At 30.1% G+C, this 27139-nt stretch overlaps 2 protein-coding genes across 6 annotated transcripts in view; one reads left to right on the top strand and one right to left on the bottom strand.

Moving 5' to 3' along the window:
• LOC105837836 (potassium voltage-gated channel protein Shab) overlaps positions 1-27139 on the top strand; it is a 113574-nt gene that overhangs the window by 69816 nt on the left and 16619 nt on the right. For 3 of the 5 annotated variants that reach the window (XM_036290393.1, XM_036290394.1, XM_036290392.1), the window contains 5 exons: positions 1560-1877; positions 4398-4613; positions 7436-7655; positions 14115-14510; positions 15856-17569. In XM_036290393.1, coding sequence (XP_036146286.1) covers positions 1560-1877; positions 4398-4613; positions 7436-7655; positions 14115-14510; positions 15856-16109 — 1404 coding nt within the window. In that variant the 3' untranslated portion in view covers positions 16110-17569. Of the gene's footprint in view, positions 1-1559; positions 1878-4397; positions 4614-7435; positions 7656-14114; positions 14511-15855; positions 17570-21296; positions 21523-27139 lie in introns of those variants that run through there. The other 2 variants (XM_036290396.1, XM_036290395.1) reach the window with 2 other exon arrangements.
• Positions 17815-27139, bottom strand: part of LOC105836233 (opsin, ultraviolet-sensitive) — a 14763-nt gene continuing 5438 nt past the window's right edge. The window contains exons 3-5 of the mRNA XM_036290399.1: positions 24499-24880; positions 19900-20084; positions 17815-18267 (exon numbers count right to left, since the gene is read on the bottom strand). Coding sequence (XP_036146292.1) covers positions 18165-18267; positions 19900-20084; positions 24499-24880 — 670 coding nt within the window. The 3' untranslated portion in view covers positions 17815-18164. The remainder of the gene's footprint in view (positions 18268-19899; positions 20085-24498; positions 24881-27139) is intronic.

Here is a 27139-nt window from a genome sequence, read left to right as displayed (position 1 = left end):
GGGTCGTAGAATTCAAATCTGGAGTCGGATTTTTAAAATTCAAAATGGCGGATCTAATACGGCGGACAAAGTACAAAAATTTGTGTAATTTAAGCGAGAATCTGTAACAAAAGGTTTTCGGGGTCGCTGAATACGAATCCGAAATCGGAGTTTAAAAATTAAAGATGACGCATTTAATATGGCGAACAAAAATTCAAAAATGTGTTTAATTAAGCGAGAATCTAATAAGGGGTTTTCGGGGCGCTGATTACGAATCCGAAATTAAATTTAAAAAGTTCAAGATAGTGAATTCAATATGGCGGACAAAAATTAAAAAATTCGTAAACTTTGTAATTTTGTAAATTTTTTAAATCTGACTTCGGATTCGTAATCAGCGACTCCGAAAATTTCATTTTACAGATTCTTGCTTAAATTAAAAGCATTTTTTAATTTTCGTCCGCCATATTAAATCCGCCATCTTAAATTTTTAAAATTTGATTTCGGATTTGTAATCAGCGACTCTGAAAATCTTTTATTACAGATTCTCGTTTAAATTGAACAAATTTTTGAATTTTCGTCCGCCATATTAGATCCTCCATCTTGAATTTTGAAAATCTGACTTCAAATTCGTAATCAGCGACCTAAAAACATATAGAGATAACATTAAAAAAAGAAGTGAAGCTCAAACAATAATGCGCCGCATAAAGGGTTAAAGTATAAGATAGTTTCTTCATAATCATTATCATGGTTATAGAAAGTATTTAATTATGTTGCTGCATACGTGTAACATGTATGTACCTGTGTAAACATGGATGTACATAATTATTGTACAGCTACTAAAAGTTGCATTACTTTTTTAAATAAATTTCGAAACGCAGTCTGTTCACCGAGCGATTGGTTTTTATTTAAAGATTTAATCACTAGCGGATCTTGACGTCGATAATGGGAGAGGGGGTTTCAATACAATTTTTCGCTGAACGTCGTATATCGGACATCGGATAGTTTGAACACATTGAATTCTATGTATAAGAATTTAATCCATAGACACCCGCGTTAATTGATCTGCATTATTTTACTTAATTTATTTTTATTTTTTTAAATATATTTAGTAAAACTGTTTTTTATTTGGAAGCGGGAGTTTAACCCTCCCCCCCCCCCCCCAGAATCCTCCACTGGATCTAACCAATTACGATCAATCGCTCGATGAATGGTGAACAGGACTGCATTTCAAAACTCATTAAAGGAAAGTATTGCAATACTTTTGTAGCTGATTGTACATTTAGAAAATTGTGTTTCTTGATAATTATATTCAACTCATAAAATTCTTTATTGGAAGATCAAATTATGAAGAAAAAACTTTAATAGAATTAATGCTTAGACCTTAAAGGATTAAAATCAGTGAAACTGATTCTAAATGTTCCAAAAAAATTCAGAAGAATTTATATAAACATAAAATATTTAAAAAATTTGATTTAATGAAGATATTTAAGAAGTAGGTAGAGCGTGGAATTTATACATATCTTTTTAAATATTTTTATCTCTCATATAATCAAGAGTTTTTATTTGCTTTATATTTTTAGGAATACAAAGATTTCAGGGACGCGGAGAACATAATGCCCCTTGCTACCAGCGACTTTCGTAACCCAGTGTGTCAAGAAATGAGATCCATTAAGTTTACTGGCGGTAGCGGTAGTGGCGGAGGTGGAAGCGGCACAGATTATTTAGGTTCATCACTCATGGAATCAAAGATATCTCCTATTCAGCCATCGGAAATGTTAAATTTTGCAAGGATTTATAATGAACAGAGATATAACTATGCAAAGACATATAACGAACAAGGCAGCATTGATAGTTCAGACACATATGCGAGCTGTCAAACACATCCATCACATTCACAGGTATGTGAGAGTGCTATGAATAAATTCATATAGCATGTAACATTGTAACAATAATATTATAGCAATAGCAATATTACAAAGTATGGAATATTACAAAAATAGCACAGTAATATAATCGTGATACATTACAATTGTATTACAGTAATATTTATATAATATTGTCAGGAATTAAAGCATTTTAACCCTTTGTCTACACATTATATTTTTCTTCCGATGCCAACACATGGGTGGATATCAGTGTGATATAACATTCTTATAAATTTTTTTTTTTAATGCATTTTTTAGGAGTTATGGAAGGGGAAAGCTAAGTCAAAGTAATTTTTCTCGAAAATAACCGATTTTGATGAAAAAAATATGTTAGACTGAGAAAACTATTAAATTTTTTTTTATTTTTTAGTAGAAAAGAACACCCCTTAAAAATTTTTTGAATTCTTTAAAATTTTTTTTTAGGGTAATATTTTAGAGATACCACTTTCATATTTTTACAGAAATATCTCCAAATTGTCTACTTTAACACATTTTTTTTTTATTTTTTGATGAGGTGGAACATGGTAAAAAAATGAAAATCATAAACGTTGCGTTACTGTGACTCATTGTCAGACAGTGCCGCTGTGGCCAGCGCTGCGCTGACGCGTGACGCTGTTTCGTGTAATATTGGTGGTTATAATGTTTTAACAATCTTCATCAGAATATGTAATATTTAATTACAACTTTTTATTTTGAATAAATAAGTAGTTCTGACAAAGCAAGTATATCGTTACAACACGTAACTAGTTTATTACTTTCTGTATTTTAATATTTTTGAAATAAAAATAAAAAATTAACTTTTTTCAATAAATGTTTTTTTACATCAATAAACTTATGCTTATTTTTAAAAATTTATTAATTGAAAGGAGTATATAAACTTTTATAGAAAGTCAGTGAGATAGATATTTGGAAACTTCTCTCTAATGGACGTGCACGGAGATAATTTCATAGCAAAAATTACTATGTACGATAGTATTTACGGACCATAAAAAAAAACTTCAGTTAAGTAGTGCAAACACTATGATAATTTAATGAATAACATAGTAAAAATTTTCATAATTACTTTCTTAGTCCACGCATTATTTACCATAGTAATTATTACTATAAAATTTTTTCCGTGGGCAATAGCAATAGCAATTTATTTAAATGTATTTTCTTCCGTTGTCAGATATAGACTGCCCGCGAACTCGAGATCGAGCGCATCGAAATCGAGAGCAATGCGTTTCAATACTGTTGCACGCGTTACAATAATTGTATTTTACAAGGAAACCTCGTGAGCCCGAAAATTCTTATTTTCATGAAACTTGGCATAAATATAGAGGAGATATTTTTCGTTTGTGCTCAAAAACGGTTTTGTTTAGTTTACGAGATATATCGAGAAAAGTAAAAAACCCTCAACTTCTAAATGGTGGTTTCAACCTTTTAAACCGTTTAGGAGCACCAACGAAACATTTCTAAATTTATGTATTTACCCCCTCTACATTTATGCCAAGTTTCATTAAAATAAGAATTTTCGGATTTGCGAGGTTTTCTTGTTAGTCTACATGTTTATTTGTCCCTTTGTCTGTATGAGATAAACAATACACAATCGCAGTAACTATCAGTTAGTTGAAATTATCGTTTCAGTATTTCCTGTAAGAATTTGACTCACTGAGTTGTATTAAGGTTACTTGGCTAAAGATTCCAGAGAATAATGTAGTTAATTTAAAAAAAATGTCTTTGGCGTTGACCTTTTGCGGCACACATTTTTTTATTAATGATAATAAAATCTTTAGTAATGACAAATCTGACAATTGTTTATTAATGAATTAACAAATAACACAACGTTTCGGCCAGTCGATTTCTGACTCTTATCAAGTGTATCTAAAATTGTTACAAAACGTGTAAGTATCGGACAATTTCCTCACATTTTCAACCACACAATAAAATTCTTGAGATAAATAAGAATAAAATAGGGGAATACATTTCTAGTTGTTTATTATCCGAAAGCATATATAAACTTTTATAAAAAATAAATACATATCTAAAATAGCAAGATTGATTGTTTTTTTACTTGAAAAAAACAACAGCAACAAAATTCTGTATATCAATTTCCATGAAAAACCGATAAAAAATGTTCAAAATTGTGAGTTGTCATATACCGAGATATCAAGTTATTTAATTTGTCACATTGATGTGAATTTATGGCATAAATTTGAATCCGATATCTACGGGGACACATTTTACATGCTTATTCTGCTGGGCCCTCAGGAGATAAATTCAAATTCGCGCTGAGGTACAAAACCCGGCGTGACGTTTTAAGGTTAATGACGGACATACATTTAAATATATTATATCAGGTATTTGGTTTGTATTTTTTATCTTTGTAGAATTATTATTATTAAATAATTTATTGTAATATTGTATAAATACAATGACGCCATTTCTAAGACAACGTTCAAAGTCTTAAAATTAAAATGTAGTAATTCTTGTTCGAACATTGTGTTTTTACAGGGTGATTTGACTGAGGAGGCAGATAGCAATCTTTACATAAATCCTTTAGAGGCAACGGAAAAATGCGAACCTACTCAGATGAAGAAATCAATTTCTGGCGAGGTTAGCCGAAACATCATCAGTGATACGTCGTTTAGCACTGAATCTCTGAAAGAGACTAGTAAAGCAAATTTGAATGATATGATTCCTAAACATAGGAAAATTAGGATTCAACAAGTGAGTTCTTTAGGAATCAGTATATGTATTTTTGTAACTTGTTAGATTTTAAAAAGTAAGTTTTTTTCTTCAATTTACTATCTTGTAAATATTGTCATAAGGTTACTTTTTCGTAAAGTTATTTATGATTTTTATGATTAAAAAGAAAAAAAAAAGATTTTTTAAACATCCGTAATTATTGAACAAGTTATTATATAATAGATAAACTTTAAAAGTGCTGTTTATAATGCATTAATTTTGTAAATTAATTGCTTAGTTTTTCAAATGCAATTATATTAAATGTATTAAAAAATAGATAAAAAATTATATATTAATTTATTTCTATCAAACTTAATGAAACTGATAAAAAATTGTTTTCAATATTTTTACATAAATAAGAAGTATTATAATTACTCATATCAAAAAAGACAAATTCCTCAGTTTTCTGTACGAAAAAATTTTATTCACATCGTGTGCGGTATATATAAGGTTAAAATAATTTATAATCGCATACAAGACACGTTGTAGACATATAATAGAGTGAGAAAAGAAGAAAGGTAAACGAAAAAGGGAGACGTAAAGATTTGATTGATAGGTAGAATTCCGAAAATGATCTACTTCCAACTTCGATAAAATTTTATCGGATGCTTTATTTTGGGATAAAACTCTTAAAAGGATTTTTAGCGATTCTTATAAAAAATTTTTTTTAATATATGCACGCACGCGTACATATACACAAATCTTGTTTACTCCCCGTGATGCCTAGGGCTTGTGTAAATCATAGTCAGCGAATTCTGTTGAAGACTAGTTTTTTAATTTCCAGTCACGTTCTTTTACTGTTCGCAATTTTCAACTTGATTAATCTATTTCTTATTGCTTTAAGACGTTCTATTGATTTGTTGTCTTGTAAATGCCTCTAATTCTAATTATTTATGTAAAAAAAGAAATTACAGTTTTTCTGTGTATTATAAAATTTCATTTGCTATGCCTATGAGATCTGTTGAAATAATGTTAAGGTAATGTTTTGATCACATTTTGCAGATCACTTTAAAATGTCCGACCCATTTTCATTTATGTCTGGTTATTTCCAATCTAACTTGATTGATTTTCTTAGCAGATTAGTGTTAGTAATTATTTCAGATCAAAATATACAGGCAAAACAAAAACTCTGCATAATCAGTGATTTATAAACACTTGTACAGAGTTGGCTAGTTAGATACTGTAGATTCTTTTTATATTTCTCATTCATGTAATACCAACTTTATACGTTGGTATTAAAAAGCGAATTTCAGTTGTATTGATAATGAAAGAATGTCCAGCTTTGACTAATTAGTTGGCTCAACTGGCAAAATTGTTTACTAATTAAAAAACTCTGAATGTTTCGACCTTCATTTAAGTTCTCTCCAAGGTAAAACACAAAAGTCAGTGATGTCACAATGATGTCATTTGCCACTTGCCATCATGATAATGTCGTGAGAGCATTTTTTATGTACTTATAAGGAGAAAATAAAATCATAATGACATCATTGTGATGTTGTAACTTTGTTCTTTGTAGATCGTTCTATAAGTAAGGTAAAAAGTTAATAAAATCATCTTTTTTCCGCATAATTATTTTTTATTTCTTAACGTAATCTCTTTGGAGCTTTACACATTTAATATAGTGGTGTTCCAATTTTTTTATCTTCGCGGAAAGGTAGGAAGTCTCTAAGCCTTGAAAATATTCATTCACAATTACATCCTCATCTGACAAAAATTTTTTCTCCGAACCAGATCTTGAGGTTTAAGAATAGGAAAAAGTTACAAGGTGGACGATGCAGCAATTCGAACCGTAATTCATACAATTTTGTCATTGCGACTGCACGGAATTAGTTTTTCTACATTTTTAAAACAACTGTTTCAAATGCCTACCAAACGTAACTAAGCTTTCGGTTAAAACTTGTGTTGTTATCTCAGCTTTATCAAGGCACAATTAAGTACTCCAATAGCTTATGTTTTAACTGTATGTATTTTGTTACAAAATATCTTTTATTTTCTTATTACAGCTAGACGGAAAAATAATCTCTCTGTACAATCTATTTTTCTCTCTCTCTAACTCTCAGTCTAGCCAACATACATAAAATAAAATATTTTCGCCATAGATTAGCTATTAATGTGGAATGACATTACTATCTCAACAACTTGATATGGGATAGTTTAAAGAGTGTTACTATTTATCTGGTTATATATTACAAAATTTATTGTGACGCCATCACGCGAAAATTATCTTATTTATTGAACAAGCCTTGTACTTGGTTTTCGAGTAGAGTACGTCATCAATTATTTAATTACACAGGCTTACAAAATTATGGGTCTTGAATGTTGTTGGACTTTTGACAGTGTTCTTGTATGTAATTTTTTGTACAGAATCCAAATTTGACTGTAAAATTGCTTTATCAGGTTAAAATTTTTAAATATTTGAGGTCATCCCGTTCCTATCGAAATTTATCGTTATTAGTATTGTTACTAGACTACCTGCACTATCGCGCTATCCGAGCAATTTTCAATCGCTTATATCTCGGAGTTAAATCAACCAATTATAATGTATTTTTTAAAATTAATGTTTAGAATATTATCAAAATGAATATTTTAGCTAAAATATCGAAAATTAATTTGGTTTAAGAAGTATTTTGAAAAACGTCAACAAACTTTTTGCTCGAATATGCCACGTCAACAAATATTTTTGACATTTATTAATTTGCATCTTATATATAATAACAAAAATATGGAGTAGTCGTGATAGTTTGTTTCTTCTATTTGTAAAAATTGATATCGAAATCTGAGTAATCTCAATTGTTTGATTGCAGAATATAAAACCACGGACACAATTTGTTTGCGATCAAGAGAGTATAGTAGTACGCAGTATCTTAAAGGAAGATACTGCTTTGGGAGACAATAATAATCGTTATGGTGGATTACGTGGTGGCAAACCCTCCTCACATGTGTCGACAAATAGCTTGGCATCCGCTACGCGCATAATCAATTATCACATGTTCGGATCTGTCGGTGCGTCAAAGCATTATAAAGGTAAATGGTTGACTTTCAAATTTAAATTAAAATCAATAGTTGTTTTTGCTTAAATTTCTATTAAAAGCTCGACAAATTTCACTACAAGAAAATTGCGCATGTAATGTTTTTTTTACATTAATTAAACATTAGTAAAGGACGTTTATTGATTACAATCGTAGCCAAAAATTCAACACACGTTTGACTGTCGCTCCGTACAGTACCATCCTTCTTTCAACTCCATAACTTTTAAGACTGTACGCACCAACATAAATAACGTCGCTCTATGTGTAAATGTATATACTTGTTACATTAGCCCACTTTAAGAGAAACAGAGATTTGGTAACGTTGCTACTATCTGCGCAGTCTAAACGTGATAATAGAACTGCAGACATAATCTCTTAGTAATTGGGGATGAAAAAGTTACTTTTTAAAAATAACTAGTCACCATTATTCATGACCGAGTCAAAAAAGTAACTAGCTACCGTTATTCGAAAATTATTCGGTTTAGCGGCGCCAAGTTTTTGTAGTAAAATATTTATTGCTAAGATGCTTCCTGACAATTGTTTTTTTACAGGCGCGCAGTACCCTCACATCGGCGCACAACAGCCAATATTTTAATACAAAAGGCTGATATTTATAGTTTGATCTAAAGACAAACTTAAGACAATCTTAAAGGTGCCTTCTATCACGTGACTAAAAATAAAGATACCCATTCGTCATTTTTAGTCACGTGATGTCTTTTGACGCTGAAAATGAGCGTCAAGCGTCAGCGTGAAAAGGCACCTTAAAGCCATATCAGACTAAAAATTGAGATTGAGATTGAATTGGAATTTGACCATTCAAAGCAAAGTTAAAGAATATTGGTTTTGTTCCTAATTGGTTACATTTCAATTCAATCCCAATATCAATTTCTAGTCTGATACAAGCTTATGAAAAATCAAACTATGAATGCCAGCCAAAGAATAAACATCTATATACATCTATAAACATCTAGATTTTTATAGATTGGCGCATATTTCTTCATATCACTATTTTTGTAGAGAAAAAACTTAACACTCATTTTGTCGTGTTTATTCTTAATTGGGACAAAATATTTACATATCATTATTTTTGTAGAGAAATAAATTTGTGTGTGTGTGTGTGTGTGTGTGTGTGTGCGCGCGCGCGCGCGTGTGTGCATGTGTGTATATACAATAATTTTTTATTTTTAAATAATTGTCACTTTAATAATCAAAGTTATACTATTTCAGGAATATATATTATTTAGGCTGCATTTGATCAAAAGTTTTATCATAAATTTGTGATTTTTTTCGTTATAAAAAAATATCACTTAGGTTGAATTTATTAAAAGTATTCTTGGATTTTGTGATTTTTTTCCTTAAAGGAAAATCATACACTTGGCGCGATTTTTTACCTTTTTAAAAAGGGTAATTTGATTTGGATATCATGCATTTTGTAGTATTTACAAATTATACATTGCTTAGGTTAAATTTGATATGATCAAAAGTATTATTTTGGATTTTGTAATTTTTTTTCTTAAAGAAAAACCACACATTTAGCGCGCTTTTTTTACCTTTTTTAAAAAAGATAATTTTGTTTTTAATTTGACATTGGTGTTGTTGATCAAATAGATGAAGTGTGACGTAGAGTTGTGTATCGGTTAAATATTGATAATGTTATAAGGACAGTAAAATATTTTAAAAATTTTCCTGAAATATCTTCAAGATGATAAAACAGTCATATTAATTTTATGTTAAATTTGGCTTTTATATTTATTCTAATCTTAAGTTCTCATACTTAAAATAGGCAAAAATTTATCTTAAAATATGTTGTATTTTATTGGTTATAAGATATCTCAAAATAAACTTAAAACGAATGTTCCAGAAATATCCTTTTGTAGACATATTTGTAGTAATACATAAGATCAAATATTTTTTTGTTATTCGGGAGGAGTAAAAGGATAAACAATACGTTGTATCAAATAATGTCCTGCAAAATATGAGTATTGATAATAAGATACTTTAAAATTGATTTAAAACTGGAAATACAAAAATATTTGATTATATGTCAGATATATAATGAGATATTTTTGTATTTCCAGTTTTAAATCAATTTTGAAGTATCTTATTATCAAGTACTCATAATATTTTAATAATAAGATCATAACTATATGTCAGAATATCCGTTGCATAGCAATAGTCACTATCAAGATATTTTAAGTTCAATGTTTCTGAAATATCCCCAAGATGATAAAAAGTCATATTAATTTTATCTCAGATATGATATTTGATTTTTAGATTTATTCTAACTAATGTTTAATTCTCATATTTAAAATAGACTAAAGCTTTTCTTAAGATATGTTATAATTACTACTCTGTAAAGTATAACATCTATTTCATCAACACCACTGTAAAATCTGAGCTATGTTACTATCTGTTTAATTAATTTTACATTGATGTTGATGATTAAAAAAGATAAGGTGTAATGTTGAGCTGGGTATAAAGTTGTGCATCGGTTAAATACTAATAATGTTGTAAAGATAGGTAAAAGGACCATCTTTTTCACCAAGACACTAACAATTATATACGTTACTAGTAAAGCAAAGAATAAAAAATAGTATTATTTAAAATATTTATTTAAAGTTTTATTAAAGCTAATTAATAGTTGTTAATATTGATTGACAATTACAGCAATATTTAATTGATGCACAATTCTATATCACACAGCATCTCATCTATCATCGACATCAGTGTAAAATTGAATGTGAGAGTAACGTAGCTTAATTGAATGTTTAATACATCTATAAAAAATTTATATAATAAAATTACTTGACAGTTACAGCACCATTTAACTAATACACAATTTTGTATCACACAGCATCTCATCTATTTCATCGACACCAGTATAAAGTTGAATCACAGAGTAACATAGCTCAGTTAATTGTTTGATACATCTATAATATGAAAATCTAAGAATAATCAATAAAAAATTGGTATGAATAGTCGTAACTTGGTGCGAGTCACTACCGTGTCTTTTGATCTCATGATTATGTAAGATTTCTTTTTCTTTACTATATTACTACACTTATATTAATAAACATAATTCAAAACAATCAGTATTGGAGCTATCGTACACGTTTTTTACATTACGCAAAGCATATAAAATTGTGTAAAAGCTTGAGTACCTTATATATGATTGTATTTTTCACTCTTTCTCGTCCCGGCTCTTTCTGTTGTTCGCTTTCTTCGTTCTTTCTCTCTTTCTCTCTGTTTCTCTCACTCCCCTTCTCTCTCGAGGTTTTACCATTGACACGATTATCAATAATAATAAAGCACAATTTATGAAACTGTCTTGTAACTTCACGCTGCGCGTCACTTACAGCGAACCACTATCATGTCTCCCGAAATTTATCACAATTTAGTTAAAATTAAAATTATTGTTGAAAGATACATCAAACGGTATAACAATGGTCTAGTTTCCACCGATGCATTAATTCGCTCTTAGTATGGCGTAGAACCAGATGTAAATCGATGGAAACGTGACTGACTGCGCTCATTTCACTTTCGATTCGATCCACACGCTTTGTGGGAGTGGTAGCGAATTGACACCAAATTTATAGTGTTTTCTACTGAGAAAATTAGTGCAACACTGGTGCGCACTGAGTGCAATTTTATTGTTCCACTGTAAAAATCAGTTCACATATTTTCAGTGTTTAATGTTCTACTGACAAAATTGATGCAAAAAAATTGCATCGAGTGCAACTTTTGCTCCACCGTCTTTCGAGACGGTGGAAGGTGCCAGTGCAAATTAAATAGATGTTATGTTCGTGCTTTAAGGTATTACATTAAAGTATATGTTATTACATTATTTTAGTAAACTTTATAACAATGAAATTGTTTAATTTGTAAACCTGTCTAATGATGTGTTCCACTGAACCACACTAAATCTGTACTATTATTGCGCTAGTGGAGTTTTCATCGAAATCTACCGCAGCGTTGGTGCTGCACCAGTTTTCCCAGTAGAAAACGCTATTAGTCGGTGAAAACGGTTGAAACAGGGAATCGATCATGTAATTTTTCCCCTAGGGTGGAAACGTAAAAAGTGAAAAATTTCAAGTTACTGTCTCTTTCTATTCAACACTAATAGAAAGAGATAATTACACGAAACTTTTCACTTCACGTTTTCGCCCTAAGGAAAAAGTTACATGATTGCTGCCCAGGATTGAAATAGATAGCCAACCTTTACTTTTTAGTATAACAGTTACTGTTTATTAGGTCATATTTTCTCAAAAAAGAATATAACCTTAGTAATCAAAATGGAAAATAAACGTATAATTTTCGTTTTTTTTACTTTAGTTGGTTTTTTTTTTTTTTTTTTTATTTATTTATTTATTTAACGTGCCGTCAACCGAACTTTCGTTGTAGGTTATTTGGCACCTCTTTAGTGTATGTAGGCTATTCAAAGGTTATGTTTGTTAATATTCAACAAGCTAAGTTAAGTTGATTCTACTGAAATATCAATTTTTCTCACTTCTACTTGACTTCCAGTGGAAACCGATATTAAATTCGATTCGCACCGGAACAAGATCGGATTGAAGACTACGGTGGAAACTAGACCAATGCACTACTTCATAATGCTTCACAAAACTATCATTTATAATATAACCTCAACATAACCTTACATTGCACAACACACGCAAACTGACGCATGGCGCGAGCAAGCCATTAGCCACGGTACTATAATGACGACCATAGTGGAAGAATACAAGGGGTGCGTTCCACTTAAAGCTCGCAACGACCGTGGAATCATTTCATCCTTGTTGGTTATCAAATATTAAACAAGGATAAGTAACGCTCATGAGCGTTGCGGGCGTTAAGTGGAACGCACCCAAGGTGTGTTCATACTTAAGACGAATTTCGGTACGGTTCTGCGCAAATTCCAGATGCGGCTATTTTTAAACGTTTAGAACGACGCTTTATGTCAACAGCTATTAAGGCCATCACACAATGCCAGGCACCAGGCAATAGGAACAGGAAATAAAGAAAGAGAGAAGAAGATTCTTTTTCTCTTTCTTTCATTATTTCTGTTGGCATTGTGTTTAGGTCCTATTATGAAAAAGTTAGTCTCTTTATCTTTATTCCAACTATCATCTTCAATTATTTTCAGCTCTAATAATTTGTAATTATTTAGAATAAGGCTTTTTTCCGAATTGAGGTACTATTATGATATAACGAATTGAAAATACCGCGGCAAGATGGCAGTATTTGGAAGCAACTTTTCATTGGCTGTTAAAAAGCATATGTGTAAGGCTGAATGTTCGGAAACATTACCTGAGTGCTTTCGGATATTATTCTATTATTGTTGTTTGTTGAATGTGAGACAAGGATAGAATGATACCCAAGAACACTCGGCTGACGTTTTCGAACGCAGCCTAAGCGTATGAGCACACCTTGGGTGCGTTCAGGAAAACGCTATTAGCGCTACCAGCATCAGTAAAGGCATCAGTAAATAATTTTAGTTGTTAAAAATCAACTTATCAAAACATATTTTGCTCTAACAATTTCCATCAACTAATTGGGCGCGTTCAGCAGACAGAACGGATCAGTAAGCGCTCAGTAATTTTATTTTATTACTATAGATTGGTTTCTGCTTCTAAATCCAACGGAGAACTAAAGGCAAGATCCAATCATATTAGAGAATCACTGAGCGCTCACTGATCCGCTCTGCTGAACATGTAGAATTAAGTGTTACTTCTTTGTTAAAAATCTATGTTGTAAAAATTATATTCCTACAAAAGACATGTACAACAGATTCAATATTAATATATATGAACACAAACGAGCATTTAATGAAAATGTTTATAATAATGATAAACAAATAAAATTTTAAATGTAGTTTCTAATATATTTTTGTCGTAATTTTTTTTTAATTTTAAATGTGTATATTTTATTGTAAGCAAAACAGTATGAAAATATAAATATATTGAAACTTTTTTTTAATTTATTTAATTTATACCAACATATATTGTAAATAATATTTATTTTAAATAAAACTCTACACTAGTACAGCTAAAAAAAAGTTTTAATATAAGTCTTATATTCTTCGGAAATTAGGCGATTTAGGCGATTTTTAAAAGTGACTGGCGCTTTTTAATAATAAATGGTTGGCAACACTGCTGGCCACATACGGAACATTTTTCGTGACCACTTTCAATCTATGGCTACATTCCAAAACGTCCTTTCCGAGGAAAATTTTACTCGATGTAATATAGGATACGTTACGTGTACTATATATTTCGAGTAAAATTTTCCTCGGAAACGACGTTTTGGAATGTAGGTTAGGTAGATAAGTTTCCTTATTCTTACTTCATGGATAAACTGATGCTGATATCGCTAATAGCATCCCCCCGAACGCACCCTTTGTATTCTTCCACCATGCGCAAAGCAATGTAATGAAATGTAATGAAATCTGTTTTAGAAACAAGCATCGAGAATAAGCTTTCACTCTCGGCAGACTCGATAGACAGCGATGGAATACCATTTATAGACCATCATCGAGTATCAAAATCAATTCTTAAGAAATCCGATAGCGGTAATAATTATTATAGTAATGCTGGTGATTCGGATACTGAAAAACTGATTACAGACAGTACATCTACAGCAAGCATATGTGATAATGAGACGAGCTCATGTGATACTTCAGCTAACATAAATATCACACGTATGAAAAAACGTCCGACGTCACCGTTACTTTCACGACAAGTCCTTGAATCGATATTCCGCACGAATAATAATGCTGAGAGGGAATATTTTAACGATAAGGAGGATAAAAAAGTTGCAAGGATGTCGAAGAAATTATTTAATGATGTCACAGGTTTGTAGGAACAAATAAAACTAAAAATTAATTGTAATTTTTCGCATTTAATGTAACTATTACATGACATGTACTATATTACATTTATATTACTGAATATGAATTTATAATATTGATATTATTTTACCATTAGTTAAAGCTTATTAGATTAGAAGATATTCTATTTTATTGAATCTAAAAAAACTTTCAATATTTTTAAAAAATATTGAAGAAATTGAGATGTGAAATCTTCATTGAAAAATATTTATTGATTTTGATAAGTTGATGATACTGTTTATTATCGCAGATTTAAAGTATTTTCAGTTTTTTAAAATATATATCTGTTTTTTTAATATGTCTATTTATGGCCCTAATTAGAATAATTATATTGCCATGTCTATAATTTTTTTTCGTATATGTTAAATTTAATAAATGAATTTTGTTTAAAAAATTAATACTTTTTTAACCCCTTTGGTTATATGTTCTCTACAGAGAACAGATTATGGAAATGCATAATCATGGACTTTTATGAACAAAATAAATTTTTTAACCATGTAGCTTGTTAAAATAATTCGTATTTTTTATATTGATACAGTAGGAAACTTTATTTTAGAGCTTTTAATAGTCATTAATAGGAAAATAATCGTTTTGTGCAATTTTTCTGTTCAAAATTCGAGTTTTGGCTCGATCAGATCAAATAAATTTTTTATAATACTTGTAAATTTATTAGTACATTATTTCGACCGTGATATATTAAACATATCAATGAGTTGTAAATTATCTAACGGTCTACATCTTAGTGATGGATATAATTCTTTTTTTATTAAATTTAATTTTCTTAGCTTTATTTTAAACTGCGCGCCGACAGGATTCGTCAGACTTAAGACACAGTAACTAAGCTAAATTTCGAAATAGTACACCGTTAGGCGACTTCTAAATTTCTTTCATGATCAAATGGGTGTTTTACCCTCTAAACATAAAATTCTGCACATAAAAAAATATATGTATGTCTCTTTGATTTGTGTTTGACAACATTTCAAGGAGAATCAAATTGGCATTGGATACTTGTGACATTTCCTTTGTTAGTTAAGCAATAATGAAAAACAAATTGTTTTTTCCTGTAATTTTTCTCGTAGATTTAATTAGCGTAATTAGATCTTTTACAGTCAATTTTTATTAATTTGTTTATAATAATTAATTGCAAAATTGATTTTTGCAAAGTGCTTATGTCAAATATTTTTTCATTTTCTTATTCTTTCTCTTTTTGATTATTATTTATTTGCTAATTTTTATTAGTCTAGCCATAAATCGAGCAACGTTTATTTCAATGTATTAGCAAGAGAAATGTTATAATATTTTATTATAGAGGAGAAACACGCTCGCGATGAAGCAGTAGTGGAGAATCATAATAAAGAAGTAGACGATCAGTCATGGAAGTCGAAGATACGTGTACAAGAGAAATCTAAAGAAACTATGCTAATATTGCGTCCCTATAAAGCGAAAAAATCAACATCAGAAGAAAAAAGGAAAGCTAATAAATCAAGTGGACATACCTCTTCCACAGTTTATAAAAATTCTGACGGAAATTGTTTTCCACAGGAATACAATTTCTCATCGTAATTGCTTCTTTACAATTTAAATAATCTTTTGCTATTAGGTATTGCAGATAATTACATCATTATTGATTATCCAACGATCGCAATTAATGTAAAAGCTTGTAGATCGTAATAGCTCATTGCGCGTGCCTACTAATTACGGTAGTCTTAATATTGATTGCATCCGCAATCTTAGTCAATTAATTGTATATACATGAAATAGACATGTTAAAATTCATTTCAACATTTTTAGATCCTTGTTATAGCGCTGACATAGCACATAGTATATCAATAATATTGTAGTAATATTACAATAAAATATTACAGAAATCTTACAAAAATATTATTGCAATACATTACAACATATTATTGAAGCTACATTACTAAAATATTACGTAATTACTAAAATATGTAATATTTATCTTATATTGTAGTAGCATATGATTTAAAAATATATTATTATAATATCCTACAGATATAACGGAGCATGTGGCATTACCGACAGCTGAACGCGGCGGCATTTTATTTCTCGTAATTAAAAAAATTATACAAAATAGAATAAAAGACACAACATTGTTAGATTTTAAACTTTGTTTTAATTAAATAATGACAAAATACTTTTTAAAATTAAATCCCCAAAGGACTTCAATAAAAAGATTAATATCTAAGAGAGGAATAGTTCAATGACACACAGTAAAATTGCACACCATGCTATTGGACACATAAAGTTGCACACCGTTCGATTGGACACGTTGCATTTGCGCACAGTTGCTTTTGGACACAACACATATTTTTGTGTGAAATTTGTTATTAACTTTCTTAACTAAACATTTGTTACATTGAACATAGTGCATTTGCGCACAGTTTGTTTGTACATGGTTCTTTTGCGCACAGTCAAGCCTTCTCCTGGTACCGCCCGCTGTGTGTGTGTGTGTGTGTGTGTGTGTGTGTGTGTGTGTGTGTGTGTGTGTGTGTGTGTGTGTGTTTTCCCGTTTCTTTTCGTGTCCAACTGAAAAGTGTTCAAATAAACGGTGTTCAAATAAATGGTGTCCAGTAAACGGTGTCCAAATGAACAATATCCAATTGTATTGTGTCCAAGTGTAGGCCACTTATTTCACACACACCACACTTATAGAAGTGAAGACTTGATTTATTATGTCCTCCTTGATTTATGTCCTTGTGTACAATTTTAGTAGAGGTTTGTAGTTTCGTGTTCGTAGCACTGAATAGTGCAGGTTCACGACCACGTAAAGCTGAGTGTCGTGACCAAAAGCAGACTTCCACTCGGAGTAACCGTCTGTTCACGACTCCGCAAGACAGAGTATCGTGTTACAATGTCCGACTGACCCATTTCTCGCCTTCTTTTGGTTTTTCAAGATACCCTTACTTAAAGGCACAAAAAATGACGTTTATAGCCATATTCAACTACCTATAGAGTTTGTAGGAATTCTTTGTCAACATTCACACCTATTTTAAAATAAAGTATTATTTACCTTTCAAGTCGATTTTGATTTGCCCCGATCACCTATTGCGCGTTATTATCATGAATAAGTGCGTATATTTTATGTGGCGCGGATTATCGCACTTAGCGCTCAGTGATTTTTGGGGGGATTTTAAAGATACAGAATTATTACACTATTCTTATCATGTCCGATTCAATTTTAGTAAGCCCCTATGATCTACGGCGGAATCGGAAAGTAACGTTGTCGCAAAATAATAGGATTGTCACATATAAATAAGAATTTGATTTATTAGCTTATTTTACTATACATAATCTAAAAGCTTTTTCTCTTTATATGGAGAACAAAAATATATTTCACAGTAATTATTGGCAAATCTATTTAAAAAATACAAGGTAGAACGAATATTGTGTTTACCAACTTACATTACATTACATATTTATAATTTTATAATTATAATATTTGCTTGCTTATTTACACGTTAATATGGAAAATAGAATATGCACAATTAACATACTGCAGTAATGAAAAATATAATTTTTGTGACAAGAAAGCAACTGACTTTATATAATCATATTGGCAATTAACTGATTATTATTAAGGATAAAATTGAATAAGATTTAAGATGATGACACATTCACTGCTTCAGTTGTAGAGCTCTGCGTGTCGGAGGGAGGCTTCTCTTGCAATTCTAACCACGGTAATCGTTTTTGCAGTTCTAACCTGTTACAAAATAATATTATAAAAATATTATATTATTATTAATTATACAGAATTCTATAATATTAATATATAAACCGTTAATTTATTATTTTAATTGTCATAAATTCAAAACAAGACCTTAAAGGAAAAGTCAATAGGACTGTTTTAGACTTCCTCCTTGCAATTTTCTTTAAATAATTTGTTTAGATTCTGTTAACATTAGTGACAATGACAAAAATACAAAACATGTCAAAATAAATTCCATTTACATAATTGTAAACGCTTTTAGTGAATCGATATGAGCTGCTAATTGAAAAAATAGTTTTAATCGATTCTTTGAAACAATATTAAAAGTCTGCCATTTAGTTATATTCGCGATAATTTAAAAGTTAAGTGAGTATAATACACTGAGCAACAAAAATTTATACCAAAATTTCACTCAACTTCAAATAATCATAAGCTTGAAGTCTCTACTTTAAAGAGCGTTTGTCAGATTTTAATACTCTTTTTTCCCTTTTCGGCATCTCTTAAAAGTAAGAACGTGTTTTGTCGAGTGAGTCCCAGATGCGCACAGTAACAAACGGACACCACCAATCAAATTCTATAAATTCATCCTAACTCTAACCAATCCTAACCCAGCAATCTGATTGGTGATGTCCGTTTGTTACTGTGCGCATCTGGGACGCTCCCGTTTTGTCTTCAAAAATTTATATACTTTGATGTGGTCTATGGAGTGCATTAAATTTTTTTCGTAAACTTTATAAGAACTATCGTAAAATATAAACCTTTCCTAACAAATTTAAAAAATGAAGTCTATATGGTTTTTTTGACGGAGTTATGACATATCAAAGCTATTTATTTTAGTTTGTTTATGCTGTTATTGCCAGCATTAGCATTACCCGATGCGCACCACGAGAAGAGGTGCCGATCAGATTTTACGCATTGTGTGTGTGTGCGTGTGTGCGTGCGTGCGTGTGTGCGCGCGCGTGTGTGTGTGTGTGTGTGTGTGTGTGTCATGAGTTGGACGAAAGAAAATAACTTTAAAATGAAAAAAAGCTTTTACGTATGATAAATTTCGCGAAGTTATGTTTATTTGAAATTGAGTGAAAAACTTTGGTATATACAGGTAGAAACGTTAATATTTATAAACAGTATTCACATATAGGAATATAATGTCGCGCAACGCGAGCTTCAGTATGATTCAACCGTAACAATGAATATTCATAATATTACTAAAACATTTATTTTTGTTATATGTATGTATATTATTATTATTATTATTATTATTATTATTATTATTATTATAGAATATATTAGTAATCTGGAAGCAGTTTACAATCTTTACTAAATGTTTTTTAAAGGTTTGTGCTATAACAGCTAGTAATGTATAAGATGAAAAGAAATATTTCACTATCTTTTCTAAATATTGCATAAAATTCTATAATAAATATCTACAATATTTTTTTAAATATTTCAGGTATGCAGTGTTACAAAAATTTTGTCAAAAATAGACATAAGATTATTATTGAAAAATATTTCGTAAAATATTTTACTCTTTCAAAATAATATTTCTACAATGTCATAACAATGATTGTAGTTTCATACTGTAAAAGTTCAGATAAAAAACAAAATTGTTTGCATTTATGTAATTACCTGTATCTTGGATGACTTATGGCATATACATATGGATCTAAGCAAGCCACAAATTTGCACGTGCATGCCGGTATCATCGTAATACCAGGAGTTAATAATGTTTTATTTCCAAAAGCACCAATCATTGCGAGAACACCATATGGAGTCCATGAGAGAACAAAGAGGAAGCAAATTGTTATAGCCGCCTATAAAAAAAAGATCCATTATAAAGTACACTTTTAGTTTGAGTGTATTCAATTTGATAAACACTTACAATATAGAAATATATTTTTCTAATTTTATGTTTTTACACATGTTCTTATATAGTAACTTTTGTATTTACAATATGCTATAAAGGAAAGAAGGTGGTTGTGGACTAGACCTGGGGTTATGGAATTCATAATACTTTGTATACTTTGTGTTGTATTTTGAGGATCTAAATTACTTCTTTACATATTATATAGACGTTATAACATGGCCACTGATCATGAATGTTTATTGTGTTATCATAAAAGTTGCATTTTAATATTACAGATAGCCGAAAATTTTGCAAAGGTGTATTCTTTACATCATTTTGAAAAATATGTAGGGTATTAATCTTTTAACTTTAGTGTAATTTGGAAGAGCTTAAATATGGCTCTCAAATGAATTGAATTTAATGTTTAACGTAATATGTACATATATTTGACGTGTAAAGTTATATTATCTGCGTTCATTATAAATCATTTGCAAGTGTCGCGAGTCTGACAAGTAAACCTACCTAAGTGTTATACTCCGGTTTTAATGAACTGCCACCAATTTTGTTGTATCTTTCGGTACAACAAATATATTTTCGGGATCATTCCTGCCCAAGGAGTAGGAACTCGCGGAAGGAGTATTAGTGAAGACCAGGTCCACTAATCACTGAGACACTTTTGTTTTTATTTAAAAAAATATTTATTTCTATTTGCGTACAATTCAGCTTTTAACACACGCGGTTGTCGGAGATGCCGCGTCGTGTTTCTTCACACGCGTAGCCATAAGATACGGCACGCGGTACTGTAGTAGTGCGTACCGCGAGATATATATTGGAGGGGTAATGGGCCCTCAATATGATCATATATGGATCCGGCGCGCAAGAAATAATCGCGAGCCGAGCTTAGTAACAATTACCCATTTTGCAAACTTGTATTTCCGGTGGAAATGTGGCGTAATCGTTGCTAAGCTGAGATCGGTAGAATTCCTTGTGATGCTTGGTGCGTTAACCGGTGCGATGGTTGGTGAGATATCACTTGATATTTCGCAATAATATGCAACCTTCCTTGAAGAGTTTGGTAGATTATTCTAATTTTAGTATATTTCTATTTTAATATTATAATATAAGTTGGAGTGATTCTGTCTCACTCACAAAACTAATGAAAAATCTGTCTTGTGTTTAGACTCATAGTTGGAGCAAAACGAAAGAAAATTTAACATTATTGATAAACGTGGAAACGAGGTAAATATTTTGACGATCTCTGCCGGAACGACGGTATGATTCAGCCATTGGATGTTCATACATTTAGGCCGTGGAAGAATTTCTTGAAACATCTTTCAGACATAATTATACTATATGATTGTGATATAAATTTGCATTTAAGAAATAATATTCTGAAGATTCAATCTCTTATTTACAATCAATTTTTATCTCCCAAATTTGTAAACCTTTTTAGGTACACATAGTACAAGAGTGGTTACATTGAAGAGAAACCACCTAAATGCGAGACACCTGTGAATTTTTGCTTTAAAAATTGTGATCCTATTTGTATCACGGCATTACAATTTTTAAGTATGCTTGGTGCACAAAATTAAAATGTATACAGCATTTTTTTTATTCACAAAATTTTGGACGTCCTCATTATTATACATACTTTCAAGAGTTACAAACACAATTAAATCAATATGTAAAAAAATGTTTTCGGAAAAACCTACAAAAAAAGAATGAAAAAGCACAAAAATCAACATAAAAGTAAAATAAAATAATAAATGTTAATAATATATAAAATAATATATATATAAAATATAAAATAAATATAATAATTATAATGACATTAATAATTATGACGTATATATAATAATTATTATAAACAATAATTATGTAAAAGTCTACAAAAAAAAATTAAAATAAAAAGCAAGAAAAAATTTTATATATGTATAATAAAATTTAAAAATATATATGTATGTATATAGAGCAATAGATTATATAATGTTTGTAATTAATTCTCAAAAATGGTTTTCCGAAACGTAACTTTATTTTACTTGTTTAAATTTGTAATTAAAAAAGCTATTATTTGAAGATTAAAAAATTTTTCAAAATTTTAAGAAAGTGACGAGTGGTGGAGTATTTTTTTGAAAAAAATTTAAAAAAAATTTGTTTTCTTATTGTCTTCTAGTACTCTTAAAACCATTTAACTTTTTTTAAAAGAATTTTTGTCTATTTTTTATAGTTATATCGATATTCACCTTGAAAGAGAAAACCCAAATTTTTTAAGAGGTGTTTTACCCCTTAGAAGTGCATGTGGCGCGTATAAAAAAATACGTATCCCCTTTTTTGAGCTAGAAAATAACATATTAAAAGCTCATTAAAATCGAAATGTAACACTTGGGTAGGTTTACTTGTGAATCCCATAATCCCTTCTAATGTAATTTGGTTATACTTCTATTGTACTTATTAATTTATATAATGTTTATTGTAATACTTTTATAATATTTCTACGCAAAGTCGTAAGAGCCAAAGATTTTTTACATATATTTTTAATACTTTTGAATGATAGCATCTACAAGTTAGTAAGAGTGAGCACAAATGCACACAAATCGAAACGGATACCACCAATCAAATTCTATAAATTTATCTTAACTTTAACTAAAGCAGTAATCTGATTGGTGTTCGTTTTGATCTGTGTACTACATCTGGGACGCTCCCGTTAGTGATACCTTTGTGACACTAATGTGCAAAATCCGCTAAAAACCGTAATTACTATTTTGTATAAGTAAAAATAATTTTGAAGATACTTGTTGATAGTCAACAAAACAAACAAATATAAAGAGCTCGTTAATGCTAAGCAAAAATAATACGATAAATAGGTCAATATATCGAGCCAAGACAAATTTTCCTAATACAGTAGATTCTGCCTCTGACTACCAAATGTTACACTTGTTTTTAACGCTTTGTCGAATACTCTGTGTTTGTTGTTCGTTTTAATATTGTGTTTTATATCTGGGATCAACATATATGAGTTTATAGTCTTTTACAATACGCATATCAGTTTATGTTATTTATAACACGTATTCCATCGTTTTTGATCTTTTAGATTTATCGACAAGACTTATTGACTATCTATTCTGTCCTTTTAATATGAAAACCGACTTACGGAAAAATTTATTTTATTATTCATTTAATTGTATTATTTATTGGTTCACGTTTTTATTTGTTATGACACATTTTGATACGATATGCGTTGTTTTATGATTGTTCAATGGTCATCATTTTTTAACTGTTTAATTATATTTTTGTTTGCGTTATTTCATTCATGTTTAAGTTCATACATATTAGTAATTTATTATGACTGAAGAGGACTAAGTATAGTCGAAACGTTTCGAAATTTAATATTTTTTAACAGCTGTTTTTTAGTCGCGTTTATAATTATATAATGTTTATTTAATAAATTATATTAATTGTATTAGAAAAATTTGTCTTGGCTCGATATATTGACCTATTCATCGTATTATTCTTGTTGGTAGTATTCCATATCTTCCTACAGGTTCCATAACCGCAACCTTTTCTTCCCTCTTTAGTAAATTTTGTTAACCCTAGAAGGTCATACTGGAAATTTTTGTAGCCTAACGCAAATTTGATCTTATCTCTTAATTTAGCAGATAAAAGGATCCACTCCAAACACCGATCAAGATTCAATTTAAAGTCTTAAAAATCGAGAGAGACATTAGCTGGCGTCGGAACGTCATTAGTTTCCAAACAGTACAGAAATAAAATAAAAATAGGGCACGTTTATATACTTCAATCTGACATTTGTGTTTACATTCATGTGGACGGGCAATCGTTATAGAAAAAGAGGTACGGCTGTGCTTTGTGCGTTCCTATGTGCAAAAATCACTAATGTTTTAATAATTTTTTTTAGTTTAATAATGTATTTTATATTACGTTATATTACAACAAAATACATACATATTAGGTATGTACATTTGACATACATTGTACTACATATATACATAAAATACATCAATGAATATACATGTTATACATTACGATGTACATCTATATCATGTATGTAAAACGTATAAACATTCAATATACAGGATATTATTTTTATATCATGATTTTTTCTCCGGTTCGTCGGTCGGAGGACTGTAAGGTACTCGTTACGGTACCCGACAAGCGCTACCCGCGCAGTTGGTCTTGCCAGAGGTCGAACCCAGGATGTTCTGGGTCGTACGCTCAGCTAGTCTCTTATAATATTCTATTTAAATCTACCAGCAAATTACTAAGCGTACATGTAACTTATTTTACAGGTATTAAAAAGCATTTTATTGATTGATAATATTCATTAATTTACTAAAAAGTATTTGAATGTATATAAAAAATACCTTGGCTATACGTATTTCCGCAGTTTGAGCATTTGTATTGGCATTGCTTCTCAAACTTTCGACATTCATCTTCTTTGCTTGTTCACGAAGAGCTTTCTCATGATTGACAACATGACTGACAATTTGGCTATAATAATATATGATGAGCACCATTGGTATGCAATAGGAACAGGTGAATATCGTGGCTACGAAGTATCGTATTTCTGGTGTGTCCGTCAAATAGTCAAAAGTGCAGCTCGTTAAAAAGCCTTCAGGTACAAATCGTCCCCAGACGTGCATGAGGGGCATTAAAGCCCAAGGAATCGTGTATGTCCAAATAAGCACGATAAAGAGCATCACTTGACCGCGAGATAGCTTTCCTTCGAGTGGTCGAGCTATAGTACTAAGTAATAACATTATGTGTGTGTGTGTGTGTGTGTGTGTATATATATATATATATATATATATATATACATATACAGGGTGAGTTTTAATGGCTGTCCCAACTTTTTACCATAAGAGATGGAATTACCAACTGCAATCTTAGTACATACATGTACGGCATTTGCACATGCATATGTCGTACATGTGTGTACTAAGATTGCAGTCGGTAATTCCATCTCCCATGATAAAAAGTTGGGACAGCCATTAAAACTCACCCTGTATACACACATGTAATTATGTCACATTATTAAAATCATATCATTATTTAATATTAGTAATACGTCCTTTGTATACTGAGCAACAAAATTAACGCAATAAAAATTTATACCAAAATTTCACTCAATTTTAAATAATCGTAACTTCGCGAAAACTTATAGCATTGGAAAGTTTTTTTTTTCCATTTTTGAAGCTTAATGTCTCTATTTTAAAGAGCATTTGTTAGATTTTGATCCTTTCTCTTTCCCTTTCCGGCATCTCTTTAAAACTAAGAATGTGTTTTGAGTTCAAAAATTTTTATACTTTGACGCGCTTCACGGGGTGCAATAAATTTTTCTCGTAAACTTTATAAGGATTATTGTAAAATATAAATTTTTCTCTACAAATAAGAAAAGTCTGTACGACTTTTTGTCGGAGTTATGATATATAAAAGTTACCTATGCATTTTAGTCTGTTTATGGCTGTCGTAAGCATTAGCATTTCTCGATGCGCACTGTGAAGAGATTGCGCGCGCGCGCGCGTGTGTGTGTGTGTGTGTGTGATTTGGCTAAAACATGTATAGTCTCCTTTCTCTTACAAAATTACCGTAGAAATAATTAAACTTTTTTATTTTTTGTTCAAGTTTTTTTCAATACTCAGAAACTCTTAAAAATACTTAGAAATATTTAAAAATTTTCTAAATTAATCAGAATTTTTCATTTTTTAAATTTTTCAGAGAAACGTTCTAATTCTTATAAAAAATCGGAACATTTATCAGAAATCCTGAAAAAATTTTTAAAAATTCTGACAAATTTTTTCACCAGGGTATATTACGATATCTCAGGAAATTTCTTAGACATCCTTTGGATATCGTTTGAGATATCTACTTGGAGAAGTTCTGATGAATACTTTAAAAAGTTTTGAGGAATTCCAACAAGTAATTCTGCATGAATACTTTGAGAAGTTCTGAAGAATTCGAATCATGGTGCATGTAACTTCCTACAGTTATTCTTAAAGCATTCTTCTATGAATTCCTAATTACTGTTCAGAAAGGAAGAATACTTTATGAAATCTTTAAGAAGAAACTGTGCTATCTGGGTAACCACCACATTGGATGTCGCCATCTTGAATTGAAATATACTCACACGTACATTTGAAAGTTCATGGTCCATGAACGCAAGATTTTCACTTCTCAGAGATATTTCCGTCTATTTTGTATGTGTAAATATTGATTGAAAAAAAATTTCAGTAAAAAATCAGCTTTTTGGGGAATAAATTAACATAACTTATCCAGATCGCATTTTCGAAAAATTGTGATGACGGATATTGAAAGTTCAGGAAATTTTACATAAGAAAGTTGGTTAGAAATTTTTGAGCTAGATAATTTTCTTTCATAATATAAAATACCGCTGAAAAAAGACAAAGAACTGTCCGCTTAGGACTTAATGGATTAAAAAAGGAATGAAATCGATAGTCGTTATCTATTGAAATGTCATCGATTTTGTGCGCAATGCTTATTGGTACTTTTACTATAATTTTTACGATAATTTTGTGAGAAGCTGTTATTACGGAGTTAGCAAAAAATAATTTGTATATATGGTTATTTATATAATTATTATGCTAATTTATTTTCAGAAAATTAAAAAAGAAGCTAAATAGCGCGCGCGCCTATAATGTTGCAATTATCTTGTCTTGTTTTAGTACAAATAAAAAATTAATAATTTTGATTTGATTCATTTTAAAATTGATTCTAATAGATGAGGACTGTTCAAGTTTCAAATTTTTAGGCTCAAACACAGTCTGAATAATTTCTCAATGAGCACAATAATGTTTGAAAAATATTTTTTTTATGTTTGAGAAACATTTTTAAAAACATTTAAAAAAACATGTAAATAATGGGATAAGTCCCCTTTTGAAAAAAATGTTTATTTTACATTAAAAAAATATGTTATTATTTAATAAACATTTAACGTTTAAACAATTTTTTTTAATATTTACTGAACATTTGCTTAATGTTTTAAGA

This window comes from Monomorium pharaonis, chromosome 7 (genome assembly GCF_013373865.1).
Source record: "Monomorium pharaonis isolate MP-MQ-018 chromosome 7, ASM1337386v2, whole genome shotgun sequence".
Classification (NCBI taxonomy): Eukaryota; Metazoa; Arthropoda; class Insecta; order Hymenoptera; family Formicidae; genus Monomorium; species Monomorium pharaonis.
The sequence above is the reverse complement of the archived record's forward strand: the minus strand, read 5'-3'. Positions and strand labels throughout refer to the sequence as shown.